This window comes from Thalassophryne amazonica, chromosome 16 (assembly GCF_902500255.1).
Source record: "Thalassophryne amazonica chromosome 16, fThaAma1.1, whole genome shotgun sequence".
NCBI classification, from domain to species: domain Eukaryota; kingdom Metazoa; phylum Chordata; class Actinopteri; order Batrachoidiformes; family Batrachoididae; genus Thalassophryne; species Thalassophryne amazonica.
In genome coordinates this window covers 90,971,795-90,989,730 of record NC_047118.1, presented here as the reverse complement: position 1 = coordinate 90,989,730, position 17,936 = coordinate 90,971,795, and the positions used below count along the sequence as shown (strand labels likewise).

The window sequence follows — 17,936 nt, the reverse complement described above, 5'->3', positions numbered from 1 at the left end:
AGACAGAACAATCGGAGAGAAAGAGTCTAACCAAATACCGGCATCACTGAAAGCAGCCAAAGATAACGATACATCTTTGGGATGGTTATGAGTAATTTTTTCTCTAATAGTCAAAATTTTGTTAGCAAAGAAAGTCATGAAGTCATTACTAGTTAAAGTTAATGGAATACTCAGCTCAATAGAGCTCTGACTCTTTGTCAGCCTGGCTACAGTGCTGAAAAGAAACCTGGGGTTGTTCTTATTTTCTTCAATTAGTGATGAGTAGAAAGATGTCCTAGCTTCACGAAGGGCTTTCTTATAGAGCAACAAACTCTTTTTCCAGGCTAAGTGAAGATCTTCTAAATTAGTGAGACGCCATTTCCTCTCCAACTTACGGGTTATCAGCTTTAAGCTACGAGTTTGTGAGTTATACCACGGAGTCAGACACTTCTGATTTAAAGCTCTCTTTTTCAGAGGAGCTACAGCATCCAAAGTTGTCTTCAATGAGGATGTAAAACTATTGACAAGATACTCTAACTCCCTTACAGAGTTTAGGTAGCTACTCTGCTCTGTGTTGGTATATGACATTAGTGAACATAAAGAAGGAATCATATCCTTAAACCTAGTTACAGCGCTTTCTGAAAGACTTCTAGTGTAATGAAACTTATTCCCCACTGCAGGGTAGTCCATCAGGGTAAATGTAAATGTTATTAAGAAATGATCAGACAGAAGGGAGTTTTCAGGGAATACTGTTAAGTCTTCTATTTCCATACCATAAGTCAGAACAAGATCTAAAATATGATTAAAGTGGTGGGTGGACTCATTTACTTTTTGAGCAAAGCCGATAGAGTCTAATAATAGATTAAATGCAGTGTTGAGGCTGTCATTCTCAGCATCTGTGTGGATGTTAAAATCGCCCACTATAATTATCTTATCTGAGCTAAGCACTAAGTCAGACAAAAGGTCTGAAAATTCACAGAGAAACTCACAGTAACGACCAGGTGGACGATAGATAATAACAAATAAAACTGGTTTTTGGGACTTCCAATTTGGATGGACAAGACTAAGAGACAAGCTTTCAAATGAATTAAAGCTCTGTCTAGGTTTTTGATTAATTAATAAGCTGGAATGGAAGATTGCTGCTAATCCTCCGCCCCGGCCCGTGCTACGAGCATTCTGACAGTTAGTGTGACTCGGGGGTGTTGACTCATTTAAACTAACATATTCATCCTGCTGTAACCAAGTTTCTGTTAGGCAGAATAAATCAATACGTTGATCAATTATTATATCATTTACCAACAGGGACTTAGAAGAAAGAGACCTAATGTTTAATAGACCACATTTAACTGTTTTAGTCTGTGGTGCAATTGAAGGTGCTATATTATTTCTTCTTTTTGAATTTTTATGCTTAAATAGATTTTTGCTAGTTATTGGTGGTCTGGGAGCAGGCACCGTCTCTACGGGGATGGGGTAATAGGGGGATGGCAGGGGGAGAGAAGCTGCAGAGAGGTGTATAAGACCACAGCTCTGCCTCCTGGTCCCAACGCTAGACAGTCACAGTTTGGAGGATCCCAAAAAATTGGCCAGATTTCTAGAAATGAGAGCTGCTCCCTCTAAAGTGGGATGGATGCCGTCTCTCCTAACAAGACCAGGTTTTCCCCAGAAGCTTTGCCAATTATCAATGAAGCCCACCTCATTTTTTGGACACCACTCAGACAGCCAGCAATTCAAGGAGAACATGCGGCTAAACATGTCACTCCCGGTCCGACTGGGGAGGGGCCCAGAGAAAACAACAGAGTCCGACATTGTTTTTGCAAAGTTACACACCGATTCAATGCTAATTTTAGTGACCTCCGATTGGCGTAACCGAGTGTCATTACTGCCGACGTGAATTACAATCTTACCAAATTTACGCTTAGCCTTAGCCAGCAATTTCAAATGTCCTTCGATGTCGCCTGCTCTGGCCCCCGGAAGACAATTGACAATGGTTGCTGGTGTCGCCAACTTCACATTTCTCAAAACAGAGTCGCCAATAACCAGAGTTTGATCCTCGGCGAGTGTATCGTCGAGTGGGGAAAAACGGTTAGAGATGTGAACGGGTTGACGGTGTACACGGGGCTTCTGTTTAGGGCTACGCTTCCGCCTCACAGTCACCCAGTCAGCCTGCCTTCCCGACTGCACGGGGTCTGCCAGGGGGGAACTAACGGCGGCTAAGCTACCTTGGTCCGCACCGACCACAGGGGCGTGGCCAGCTGTAGAATTTTCCACGGTGCGGAGCCGAGCCTCCAATTCGCCCAGCCTGGCCTCCAAAGCTACGAATAAGCTGCACTTATTACAAGCACCGTTACTGCTAAAAGAGGCCGAGGAATAACTAAACATTTCACACCCAGAGCAGAAAAGTACGGGAGAGACAGGAGAAGCCGCCATGCTAAAACGGCTAAGAGCTAGTAGCTACGCTAAGCTAGCGGATTCCCAAACAGGGAATCCGACACTAAACAGGCTGTGGAGCAGCACAGGTAACGCACGACAACAGTGCTAAAATAAAATAAAAATCCACTAGACATAGCACAAACATAATGAACAGACATAACACAAACATAATGAACAGACATAGAACAAACATAATGAACAGACATAGCACAAATATAATGAACAAACATAGCACAAATATAATGAACAAACATAGCACAAACATAATGAACAAACATAGAACAAACATAATGAACAGACATAGCACAAACATAATGAACAGACATAGAACAAACATAATGAACAGACATAGAACAATCATAATGAACAGACATAGCACAAATATAATGAACAAACATAATGAACAGACATAGCACAAACATAATGAACAGACATAGCACAAACATAATGAACAAACATAGAACAAACATAATGAACAAACATAGCACAAACATAATGAACAGACATAGAACAAACATAATGAACAGACATAGCACAAACATAATGAACAAACATAGCACAAACATAATGAACAGACATAGCACAAATATAATGAACAAACATAGAACAAACATAATGAACAAACATAACACAAACATAATGAACAAACATAGAACAAACATAATGAACAGACATAGAACAAACATAATGAACAGACATAGCACAAACATAATGAACAAACATAGAACAAACATAATGAACAGACATAGCACAAACATAATGAACAGACATAGAACAAACATAATGAACAGACATAGCACAAATATAATGAACAGACATAGAACAAACATAATGAACAGACATAGCACAAACATAATGAACAAACATAGCACAAACATAATGAACAGACATAGAACAAACATAATGAACAGACATAGAACAAACATAATGAACAGACGTAGCACAAACATAATGAACAGACATAACACAAACATAATGAACAGACATAGAACAAACATAATGAACAGACATAGCACAACCATAATGAACAGACATAGAACAAACATAATGAACAGACATAGAACAAACATAATGAACAGACATAACAGAAACATAATGAACAGACATAGCACAAACATAATGAACAGACATAGCACAAACATAATGAACAGACATAACACAAACATAATGAACAGACATAACACAAACATAATGAACAGACATAACACAAATATAATGAACAGACATAACACAAACATAATGAACAGACATAACACAAATATAATGAACCGACATAGCACAAATATAATGAACAAACATAGCACAAATATAATGAACAAACATAGCACAAACATAATGAACAAACATAGAACAAACATAATGAACAGACATAGCACAAACATAATGAACAAACATAGAACAAACATAATGAACAGACATAGCACAAACATAATGAACAGACATAGCACAAACATAATGAACAGACATAACACAAACATAATGAACAGACATAGCACAAACATAATGAACAGACATAGAACAAACATAATGAACAGACATAGCACAAACATAATGAACAGACATAGCACAAACATAATGAACAAACATAACACAAACATAATGAACAGACATAACACAAACATAATGAACAGACATAACACAAACATAATGAACAAACATAGCACAAACATAATGAACAAACATAGCACAAACATAATGAACAGACATAGCACAAACATAATGAACAGACATAGCACAAACATAATGAACAGACATAACACAAACATAATGAACAGACATAGAACAAACATAATGAACAGACATAGAACAAACATAATGAACAGACATAGCACAAACATAATGAACAGACAAAGCACAAACATAATGAACAGACATAGCACAAACATAATGAACAGACATAGAACAAACATAATGAACAGACATAGCACAAACATAATGAACAGACAAAGCACAAACATAATGAACAGACATAGCACAAACATAATGAACAGACATAGCAAAAAACAGAATGAACAGACATAGCACAAACATAATGAACAGACATAGCACAAACATAATGAACAGACATAACACAAACATAATGAACAGACATAGCACAAACATAATGAACAGACATAACACAAACATAATGAACAGACATAGAACAAACATAATGAACAGACATAGCACAAATATAATGAACAAACATAGCACAAATATAATGAACAAACATAGCACAAACATAATGAACAAACATAGAACAAACATAATGAACAGACATAGCACAAACATAATGAACAGACATAGAACAAACATAATGAACAGACATAGAACAATCATAATGAACAGACATAGCACAAATATAATGAACAAACATAATGAACAGACATAGCACAAACATAATGAACAGACATAGCACAAACATAATGAACAAACATAGAACAAACATAATGAACAGACATAGCACAAATATAATGAACAAACATAGAACAAACATAATGAACAAACATAGCACAAATATAATGAACAAACATAGAACAAACATAATGAACAAACATAGCACAAACATAATGAACAGACATAGAACAAACATAATGAACAGACATAGCACAAACATAATGAACAAACATAGCACAAACATAATGAACAGACATAGCACAAATATAATGAACAAACATAGAACAAACATAATGAACAAACATAACACAAACATAATGAACAAACATAGAACAAACATAATGAACAGACATAGAACAAACATAATGAACAGACATAGCACAAACATAATGAACAAACATAGAACAAACATAATGAACAGACATAGCACAAACATAATGAACAGACATAGAACAAACATAATGAACAGACATAGCACAAATATAATGAACAGACATAGAACAAACATAATGAACAGACATAGCACAAACATAATGAACAAACATAGCACAAACATAATGAACAGACATAGAACAAACATAATGAACAGACATAGAACAAACATAATGAACAGACATAGCACAAACATAATGAACAAACATAGCACAAACATAATGAACAGACATAGCACAAACATAATGAACAGACATAGCACAAACATAATGAACAAACATAGCACAAACATAATGAACAGACATAGAACAAACATAATGAACAGACATAGCACAAACATAATGAACAGACATAGAACAAACATAATGAACAGACATAGAACAAACATAATGAACAGACATAGCACAAACATAATGAACAAACATAGCACAAATATAATGAACAGACATAGCACAAATATAATGAACAGACATAGCACAAACATAATGAACAAACATAGCACAAACATAATGAACAAACATAGCACAAACATAATGAACAGACATAGAACAAACATAATGAACAGACAATGAACAAACATAGCACAAACATAATGAACAGACATAGAACAAACATAATGAACACACATAGCACATACATAATGAACAGATATAACACAAACATAATGAACAGACATAGCACAAACATAATGAACAGACATAGAACAAACATAATGAACAGACATAGAACAAACATAATGAACAGACATAACACAAACATAATGAACAGACGTAGCACAAACATAATGAACAGACATAACACAAACATAATGAACAGACATAGAACAAACATAATGAACAGACATAGCACAACCATAATGAACAGACATAGAACAAACATAATGAACAGACATAGAACAAACATAATGAACAGACATAACAGAAACATAATGAACAGACATAGCACAAACATAATGAACAGACATAGAACAAACATAATGAACCGACATAGAACAAACATAATGAACAGACATAGAACAAACATAATGAACAGACAAAGCACAAACATAATGAACAAACATAGAACAAACATAATGAACAAACATAGCACAAACATAATGAACAGACATAGAACAAACATAATGAACAGACATAGAACAAACATAATGAACAGACATAGAACAAACATAATGAACAGACATAGCACAAACATAATGAACAGACATAGAACAAACATAATGAACAGACATAGAACAAACATAATGAACAGACATAGCACAAACATAATGAACAGACATAGAACAAACATAATGAACAGACAAAGCACAAACATAATGAACAGACATAGAACAAACATAATGAACAGACAAAGCACAAACATAATGAGCATTAAACGTCTTTTGAACTCCATCAGTCGTGTGAGTTGCAGTTGTATCCATACTGTTTGTGTCACGACTGATATAGCGTGGCACAAACGGGACAAATGTGGATCAAAACGGGTTGCATTGTCATGATGACTTGCATAGCAAGTCATCATGCCAATCAAGTTTGTGCTACTGTCAAGGTCAATTAACTAAAAACCTACAGAATTACAAAGGGAGGTTAACATGAAACTAAAACAGGAAGTGCATAGAGAGGTCACGATCATCACACAGTACATTTTGAGAGTGAAATTTACTCTGCTGGGATAGCATTTGATCCCAGTCTTAATAGAGTCAAAAGTACTCTATTGTAGCGTGAAATCAGCTCGACTGGTGTTGCTGACTGAATGCCCCCCCGCCCTATCTCCACTGCACATGTCATTTTGGAGCTCAGCTGCTTTGTGGACGCACTGTCTTGACCCAAAGCGATCAAATAGATTAATGGGATTATTAACCATCAGATGTCAAAGTAAAACCTCTGAAATCATTCTAAAATCAGTTTAAAGCAGAAACAAGGCAAAATTCTGTGACGCTATGAGATGACGGACAGTCAGTGAACGCATCAGCTGGCAGCCAGTGTAGCTGCGTCGCTCTGATCACTTCCTCTGTCCTTTATGATGAAATAATGCTGAATTTATGTGTAAATGATTGTTGTACAAAAGCTTCAGATATCTGTCTCTGAGACAGATTCCAAAAATAAAGGTTTCCAAAAAACCCCCCCCAAAAAAAACAAAAAACCTCCCTGGTTGGTTCAGATGTTTGGACTTGACTGACCCCACGACCTATGATTGTGGATAACATACATTATATTTGAAGCTGAAATTAAGCATAACAGTAGCTCTTTATGTGTGTGTGTGTGTGTGTGTGTGTGTGTGTGTGTGTGTGTGTGTGTGTGTGTGTGTGTGTGTGTGTGTGTCTCAGGCTTTGTCCTTTCTCGGTTTGGATGTGATGGAGGAGAAGAAGAACAAGTTAAAACACAGTCTGACAACAGACCCACAAGGAACTGTGACCTATGGAGGTGAAACACACACACACACACACACACACACACACACACACACACACACACACACACACACACACACACACACACACACACACACACACACACACACACACACACACACTCTCTCTCTTAGCTGTCCATCGTGTCCGATGATGACTCTTATTCCGAAGGGGGTGGGGGTTGGGGGAGGGGGAGGGTCAATGTTGTTGCCGTTGATGCCACCTCATGTAGCTATGGAGGCCGATTTTGGAGCCGCACACTCTTCCACAGATGGAGCAGGCTTGTCCTGATGTTTGAGAGGAGTTTTCTTCTGCCTGCTGGTGTCGTTGTGCACGTCTTGTGGTCCTCCTTTCAATAAAGATGTTGTTTATTTGCTCAGTAGCTTTCTTGCAGGTCTTTCTCCAGGTTGGTCTGTCAGCAGCTAGGTTCTTGACGTGACCAGGGTTGATGTTGCAGCGTCTCAGGAATTCTTTTGTATAGTCCTTGTAGCGCCTCTTCTGGCTACCAGGAGTCCGCTTGACTCAAGTAGTTGCCCATAGAGGACTTGACGTGGGAGATGGTATCCAGTCATGCGGCTGGTGTGGCCAACCCAGCGTAGATGTCTGTTGGCCAAAGCTGCCTCCATGCTGATGGTGCCAGTCGTACTCAGGATGTCAGTGTGGGGGATCCGGTCTTCCCAGGTCAGATTGAGTATTTTTTGTAGATATCTGATGTGAAACATCTCCAGGCTTTTTATATGGTGTCTGTATGGGGTCCATGTTTCTGCCCCATACAGCAAAGTGGAGACACAGACTGCATTGTAGAAGGCAACTTTGGTGCTGATTTTCAGATTTTTGTTTCCAAACACTCTTTTCTGGAGGCGGCCAAAAACAGATGAGGCTTTATTAATCCGATTATGTATTTCATTGTCAAGACAAGTGTCAGCAGAAACGGTGGAGCCTAGGTAAGTGAAATGGGGAACAATGCTGAGTGGACTTCCATTGATATGAAAGCTAGCAGGTGAGGGAGATTCAGTGCAAAGTTGAGCCATGACCTCAGTTTTTTTAGTGTTAACCTGAAGACCAAAGGATTGGTATAGAGCTGAGATGGTGTCCAGAGCGTGCTGCATAGACTCTGGACTGTGTGCCAGGATAGCACAATCGTCTGCATACTGGAGTTCATGGATGTGGTATGTTGATGTCTTTGTGTGAGCCTGGAGCCGTCTGATGTTAAAGAGGCTACCGTCGAGGCGGTATTCCAGGTCCACACCATGTTTGTACTGCAGGGCATGGTGGAGCAAGCAGGTGACTGCTGAGAGAAAGAGATTGAAAAGTACTGGTGCCAGGACACAGCCTTGCTTCACCCCGACATTGACAGTGAAGGGCTCAGACTGGAGTCCTCCCATGACGGCTTGCATTCCATTGTGTAGTTGCTTTAAGATAGAGAGGAACTTGGGTGGCACACCGAGTTTGTGGAGTTGTTTCCAAAGCATGTCACGATTTATGGTGTCAAATGCTTTGCTGAGGTCGATAAATGCAACGTAAAGGTCTCTGTGCTGCTCTCTACTTTTTTCAAGTAGTTGCTGCAGAACAAATATCAGTTGTGGATCTGGACTTTCGGAAGCCACACTGCATTTCAGGTAGAGTACATTCTGAGATGTACTCCACCAGCCGAGACAACATGATTTTTGCGAGTACTTTGCCTGCTGTGGAGAGGAACAATATTCCGCGACTGTTTCCACAGTCTGCTCTGTCCCCTTTCTGCTTGTAAGCGGACAATGATGTTAGCATCCTTCCAGTCCTGGGGTACTATCTCAGATTTCCAAATGTGGGTGATTAGAAGGTGTACACGGCGTGTGAGGAGAGAACCTCCATGTTTCAACGCCTCTGCTGGGATACCATCAGGTCCTGGGCTTTTGTTGCTTTTAAAGCTCCTGATGGCCTTGGATGTTTCACTGAAGTCAGGAGGGGTGTCTAAGTGTTGCATCTGAGGCATAACTGGCACCTTGTCAAGGATGCTGGGATCTACAGGGTTGGTGTGATCAAGTAGGCTTTCAAAGTGATTGGCCCAGCGGTCAAGGATCTCTTGGCGGTCTTTGAGAAGACTGTCTTCAGCAGCAGTTCGGACAGGGGTGAATAGCTGCTTCCTTGGACCATATAAGGCTTTGATGGCATCGTAGAAGTCATGAGTGTCATTGCAATCAGCAAGGTTGTTGAATCTCTTTTGCTATTTCCAGCCACCAGGTGTCTTCCATGGTCCTCAGTGCCAGTTGTGCTTTGGCTCTAGCCTTAGCGAAGTTAGATTTTAAGCTGGGGCATTGTGGGTTAGAAAGTAGAGCTTTGTGAGCCTGCTGTTTTTCTTGTAGAACCGTGTGGATATGAAAGGAGTTGTTGTCAAACCAGTCTTGATGCTGTTTGGTCTTGGTACATAGGGCTTTTGATGCTGCAGAGTGGATAGCTACAGATAGAGCTGGCCAGTCATTGGCATCAGTGTCCTCCTGGATATGGGAAAGGTTGCAGGCAAGGTGACGTCAGAGGTTGGCAATGGTGTCTGGGTTGGAGAGAGCTGCAGTGTTCAGTCTTTTCTTTGGGGCTGTCTTAGGGCGACAAGGAGGAATGTTCAGGTGTAGTTTGGATCTGACCATGCCGTGGTCAGTCCAGCACTCCGCCCCGCGCATGGCTCTGGTGATGGTCATGTCCTGTCTGTCTCTTTGGCGGACAATAATGTAGTCCAGGAGATGCCAGTGCTTAGATCTGGGGTGTTGCCAGGTGGTTTTGAGATGTTTCTTCATCTGGAAGATGGTGTTTGTAATGAGCAGCTGGTGTTCTGCACAGAGGGATAGCAGCCGATGCCCATTGCTGTTCATTTTCCCTACCCCATGCTGTCCAATGACCTTGTTCCAGATTAGATGTTCAGTACCCACTCTAGCATTGAAATCACCCATAAGGAGGAGTTTGTCTGTAGCAGAGATTTTCTGGATGACTGTATCAAGGAACACGCTATGTCATGAGTCGCTCGCTGATGCCAATAGGGGATTCTGGGATATTCTGCAGCAGTTTGGTTTTCACAGCAAAACCCACACCGTGGATACGATGCGTACCTTCAGGAACCCCTTTCCAGAAGAAGGTGTAGCCTGCACCCACTTCTGTCAGGGAGTCCTTGCCGTGTAACCTGGTCTCACTGAGGGCTGCAGTGTCGATGTTGTATCTTGCGAGCTCAAGGGCTACAAGGGCTGTCCTTCGTTTAGGCCTGTTGGATGGTTCAGACATGTCCAGTAGGGTGCGAACATTCCAGGTGGCAATGTTCAGATGAATATTGTTCTTGGTTTTTTGGCCGCAGTAAGGGATGCTCTGATGGCTACGACTAGCCATCCAGAGTATTGGGAGAGTAGACAATTTTTAGACCACCTTTTCCAGGTCCTTCCCCATCAGGTGTGAGCAGTGTGGAGCTGCTCAGTCGCAGTGAAAGCTGCCGAGGTGATGCACTGCCCCATCCCGCAACACAACGACCGTCACTCCACTGCTGCCTGTGTGCATGGTTTGACTAGGCACTCCCAGCTACATCCTTGGCCTGTGCCTGCCGCCATTCCACATCACCACAGGGCTTTGGTGGGGGGCTTGGGGGGTGGGGTAGACAGGAAAGGGAATGGATGGAACAAGGTGCTTGCGCAAGGAAAGAGATTAGGGTGAGGGTAGGGGTGTGCAGTCCTTACTCCCACCATTCTTCGCTCAGAGTAGCGTCCAGTGGCATGAGGAACTCACGACGACCTTCACTCTGGTTTGAGCTACAGGGGACTGCCAGTAATCCGGTCTGCTGGGCTCCGCCTATTGCCTGTCCCCACCTGCAGATTTGTGTTCAGGGTTTACTCCCCGAGCCTTCATCCGCCTTCCCAGCCGTTGTAGTATGTCATTACTGTTGCCATTTTCCGCCTGGTCCGCCGTTGAGGTCTTTGCTATTTACCCATAGCTGGGACAGGGGTTGACAGGCAACAGAGTGTATCCACACTAGAGCGGGCCTGCATGCCGCGTCTCTGGGGCCCCCTGCTACTCCGAGATCCCATACAGCTTTGCCTGGAACTGCAAGGTACCAGTTACCGTGTGTGGCCACGAGGAGGCATGTACGGGTCTTGGCAATGTAGAGGCTGTGTACCGGCAGAGGAGACTTACGCACTCAGCTCCTCTTTTCGCCTCCCCCTCCCGGGGAGGTGGCTAGCCGGTGGCCATAGCTGGAAGCAGAAAGCAGCAAGCAGAAGCGACATGCAGCATGCACTAACCTGCACTAACCAGCATGCACTAACCTGCACTAACCAGCATGCACTAACCTGCACTAACCAGCATGCACTAACCTGCAAGCACTAGTTCTACTCCAACACTACTGCACTGACGCATCACCTGCCCTGTGTTTACACACACACACACACACACACACACACACACACACACACACACACACACACACACACACACACACACACACACACACACACACACACACACACACACAACAGACAGTCTGACAACAGACCCACAAGGAACTGTGGCCTATGGAGGTGAAACACACACATACACACAGACACACACAGACACACACAGACACACAGACACACACACACACACACACACACACACACACACAGACACACACAGACACACAACAGACAGTCTGACAACAGACCCACAAGGAACTGTGGCCTATGGAGGTGAAACACACACACACACAGACACACGACACACACACAGACACACACAGACATACAGACACACACACAGACACACACACACACACACACACAGACACACACACACACACACAGACACACACACACAGACACACACACACAGACACAGACACACACAGACACACACACACACACACACACACACACACACACACACACACACACACACACACAGAGAGACACACACACAGACACAGACACACACACACACAGACACAGACACACACACACACACACACAGACAGACACACACACACACAGACACACACAGACACAGACACACACACACACACACACACACAGACACACACACAGACACACACAGGCACAAACACACACAGGCACAGACACACAGACACACACAGACACACACACACACAGACACACAGACACAGACACACACAGACACACACACACACACACACAGACACACACAGACACAGACACACACACAGACACACACACAGACACACACACAGACACACACAGACACAGACACAGACACACACACACACACAGACAGACACACACAGACAGCTTCTGGGGAAAACCTGGTCTTGTTAGGAGAGACGGCATCCATCCCACTTTGGATGGAGCAGCTCTCATTTCTAGAAATCTGGCCAATTTTCTTAAATCCTCCAAACCGTGACTATCCAGGCTTGGGTCCAGGAAGCAGAGTTGTAGTCTTACACACCTCTCTGCAGCTTCTCTCCCCCTGCCATCCCCTCATTACCCCATCCCCGTAGAGACGGTGCCTGCTCCCAGACTACCAATAACCAGCAAAAATCTATTTAAGCATAAAAATTCAAAAAAAAAAAATAATATAGCACCTTCAACTGCACCACAGACTAAAACAGTTAAATGTGGTCTATTAAACATTAGGTCTCTCTCTTCTAAGTCCCTGTTGGTAAATGATATAATAATTGATCAACATATTGATTTATTCTGCCTTACAGAAACCTGGTTACAGCAGGATGAATATGTTAGTTTAAATGAGTCAACACCCCCGAGTCACACTAACTGTCAGAATGCTCGTAGCACGGGCCGGGGCGGAGGATTAGCAGCAATCTTCCACTCCAGCTTATTAATTAATCAAAAACCCAGACAGAGCTTTAATTCATTTGAAAGCTTGTCTCTTAGTCTTGTCCATCCAAATTGGAAGTCCCAAAAACCAGTTTTATTTGTTATTATCTATCGTCCACCTGGTCGTTACTGTGAGTTTCTCTGTGAATTTTCAGACCTTTTGTCTGACTTAGTGCTTAGCTCAGATAAGATAATTATAGTGGGCGATTTTAACATCCACACAGATGCTGAGAATGACAGCCACAACACTGCATTTAATCTATTATTAGACTCAATTGGCTTTGCTCAAAAAGTAAATGAGTCCACCCACCACTTTAATCATATCTTAGATCTTGTTCTGACTTATGGTATGGAAATAGAAGACTTAACAGTATTCCCTGAAAACTCCCTTCTGTCTGATCATTTCTTAATAACATTTACATTTACTCTGATGGACTACCCAGCAGTGGGGAATAAGTTTCATTACACTAGAAGTCTTTCAGAAAGCGCTGTAACTAGGTTTAAGGATATGATTCCTTCTTTATGTTCTCTAATGCCATATACCAACACAGTGCAGAGTAGCTACCTAAACTCTGTAAGGGAGATAGAGTATCTTGTCAATAGTTTTACATCCTCATCGAAGACAACTTTGGATGCTGTAGCTCCTCTGAAAAAGAGAGCTTTAAATCAGAAGTGTCTGACTCCGTGGTATAACTCACAAACTCGTAGCTTAAAGCAGATAACCCGTAAGTTGGAGAGGAAATGGCGTCTCACTAATTTAGAAGATCTTCACTTAGCCTGGAAAAAGAGTCTGTTGCTCTATAAAAAAAAAGCCCTCCGTAAAGCTAGAACATCTTTCTACTCATCACTAATTGAAGAAAATAAGAACAACCCCAGGTTTCTTTTCAGCACTGTAGCCAGGCTGACAAAGAGTCAGAGCTCTATTGAGCTGAGTATTCCATTAACTTTAACTAGTAATGACTTCATGACTTTCTTTGCTAACAAAATTTTAACTATTAGAGAAAAAATTACTCATAACCATCCCAAAGACGTATCGTTATCTTTGGCTGCTTTCAGTGATGCCGGTATTTGGTTAGACTCTTTCTCTCCGATTGTTCTGTCTGAGTTATTTTCATTAGTTACTTCATCCAAACCATCAACATGTTTATTAGACCCCATTCCTACCAGGCTGCTCAAGGAAGCCCTACCATTATTTAATGCTTCGATCTTAAATCGTAGTACCATATCACCCCAATAGAGCGCTTCGCTCTCAGACTGCAGGCTTACTTGTAGTTCCTAGGGTTTGTAAGAGTAGAATGGGAGGCAGAGCCTTCAGCTTTCAGGCTCCTCTCCTGTGGAACCAGCTCCCAATTCAGATCAGGGAGACAGACACCCTCTCTACTTTTAAGATTAGGCTTAAAACTTTCCTTTTTGCTAAAGCTTATAGTTAGGGCTGGATCAGGTGACCCTGAACCATCCCTTAGTTATGCTGCTATAGACGTAGACTGTTGGGGGGTTCCCATGATGCACTGTTTCTTTCTCTTTTTGCTCTGTATGCACCACTCTGCATTTAATCATTAGTGATCGATCTCTGCTCCCCTCCACAGCATGTCTTTTTCCTGGTTCTCTCCCTCAGCCCCAACCAGTCCCAGCAGAAGACTGCCCCTCCCTGAGCCTGGTTCTGCTGGAGGTTTCTTCCTGTTAAAAGGGAGTTTTTCCTTCCCACTGTAGCCAAGTGCTTGCTCACAGGGGGGTCGTTTTGACCGTTGGGGTTTTACATAATTATTGTATGGCCTTGCCTTACAATATAAAGCGCCTTGGGGCAACTGTTTGTTGTGATTTGGCGCTATATAAAAAAATTGATTGATTGATTGATTGATTAAATATGATCAATCTATCTTTGTTAGTTGGCTATGTACCACAGGCTTTTAAGGTGGCAGTAATTAAACCATTACTTAAAAAGCCATCACTTGACCCAGCTATCTTAGCTAATTATAGGCCAATCTCCAACCTTCCTTTTCTCTCAAAAATTCTTGAAAGGGTAGTTGTAAAACAGCTAACTGATCATCTGCAGAGGAATGGTCTATTTGAAGAGTTTCAGTCAGGTTTTAGAATTCATCATAGTACAGAAACAGCATTAGTGAAGGTTACAAATGATCTTCTTATGGTCTCGGACAGTGGACTCATCTCTGTGCTTGTTCTGTTAGACCTCAGTGCTGCTTTTGATACTGTTGACCATAAAATTTTATTACAGAGATTAGAGCATGCCATAGGTATTAAAGGCACTGCGCTGCGGTGGTTTGAATCATATTTATCTAATAGATTACAATTTGTTCATGTAAATGGGGAATCTTCTTCACAGACTAAAGTTAATTATGGAGTTCCACAAGGTTCTGTGCTAGGACCAATTTTATTCACTTTATACATGCTTCCCTTAGGCAGTATTATTAGACGGTATTGCTTACATTTTCATTGTTACGCAGATGATACCCAGCTTTATCTATCCATGAAGCCAGAGGACACACACCAATTAGCTAAACTGCAGGATTGTCTTACAGACATAAAGACATGGATGACCTCTAATTTCCTGCTTTTAAACTCAGATAAAATTGAAGTTATTGTACTTGGCCCCACAAATCTTAGAAACATGGTGTCTAACCAGATCCTTACTCTGGATGGCATTACCCTGACCTCTAGTAATACTGTGAGAAATCTTGGAGTCATTTTTGATCAGGATATGTCATTCAAAGCGCATATTAAACAAATATGTAGGACTGCTTTTTTGCATTTACGCAATATCTCTAAAATCAGAAAGGTCTTGTCTCAGAGTGATGCTGAAAAACTAATTCATGCATTTATTTCCTCTAGGCTGGACTATTGTAATTCATTATTATCAGGTTGTCCTAAAAGTTCCCTAAAAAGCCTTCAGTTAATTCAAAATGCTGCAGCTAGAGTACTAACGGGGACTAGAAGGAGAGAGCATATCTCACCCATATTGGCCTCTCTTCATTGGCTTCCTGTTAATTCTAGAATAGAATTTAAAATTCTTCTTCTTACTTATAAGGTTTTGAATAATCAGGTCCCATCTTATCTTAGGGACCTCGTAGTACCATATCACCCCAATAGAGCGCTTCGCTCTCAGACTGCAGGCTTACTTGTAGTTCCTAGGGTTTGTAAGAGTAGAATGGGAGGCAGAGCCTTCAGCTTTTAGGCTCCTCTCCTGTGGAACCAGCTCCCAATTCAGATCAGGGAGACAGACACCCTCTCTACTTTTAAGATTAGGCTTAAAACTTTCCTTTTTGCTAAAGCTTATAGTTAGGGCTGGATCAGGTGACCCTGAACCATCCCTTAGTTATGCTGCTATAGACTTAGACTGCTGGGGGGTTCCCATGATGCACTGAGTGTTTCTTTCTCTTTTTGCTCTGTATGCACCACTCTGCATTTAATCATTAGTGATTGATCTTTGCTCCCCTCCACAGCATGTCTTTTTCCTGGTTCTCTCCCTCAGCCCCAACCAGTCCCAGCAGAAGACTGCCCCTCCCTGAGCCTGGTTCTGCTGGAGGTTTCTTCCTGTTAAAAGGGAGTTTTTCCTTCCCACTGTCGCCAAGTGCTTGCTCACAGGGGGTCGTTTTGACCGTTGGGGTTTTACATAATTATTGTATGGCCTTGCCTTACAATATAAAGCGCCTTGGGGCAACTGTTTGTTGTGATTTGGCGCTATATAAAAAAAATTGATTGAATTGAATTGAATTGACACACACACACAGACACACACAGACACAGACACACACACACACAGACACACACAGACACAGACACAGACACACACAGACACACAGACACACACACACACAGACACAGACACACACACACAGACACAGGCACACACACAGACACACACACAGACACAGACACACACACACAGACACACACAGACACACACACACAGACACACACACACACAGACACAGACACACAGACACAGACACACACACACACACACAGACACACACAGACACACACACACACACACACACACACACAGACACACACACAGACACAGACACACACACAGACACACAGACACAGACACACACACACACAGACACACACAGACACACAGACACACACACACACACACACACACAGACACACACACAGACACAGACACACACACACAGACACACAGACACAGACACACACACACAGACACAGACACACACACACACACAGACACACAGACACACACACACACACACACACACAGACACACACACACAGACACAGATACACACACACAGACACACACACACACACAGACACAGACACACACACACAGACACAGACACAGACACACACACACACACACAGACACACACAGACACACACACACACACAGACACACAGACACACACACACACACAGACACAGACACACACACAGACACACACACACACACAGACACAGACACAGACACACACACACAGACACAGACACAGACACACACACACACACACAGACACACACAGACACAC

General features: G+C 42.0%; 1 protein-coding gene across 1 annotated transcript in view; it reads left to right on the top strand.

The window, feature by feature from the left end:
- Positions 1-17,936, top strand: part of si:dkeyp-72e1.9 (syntaxin-binding protein 4) — a 375,953-nt gene that overhangs the window by 256,500 nt on the left and 101,517 nt on the right. The window contains exon 14 of the mRNA XM_034189933.1: positions 7,538-7,634. Within this exon, the coding sequence (XP_034045824.1) occupies positions 7,538-7,634 (97 nt within the window). The remainder of the gene's footprint in view (positions 1-7,537; positions 7,635-17,936) is intronic.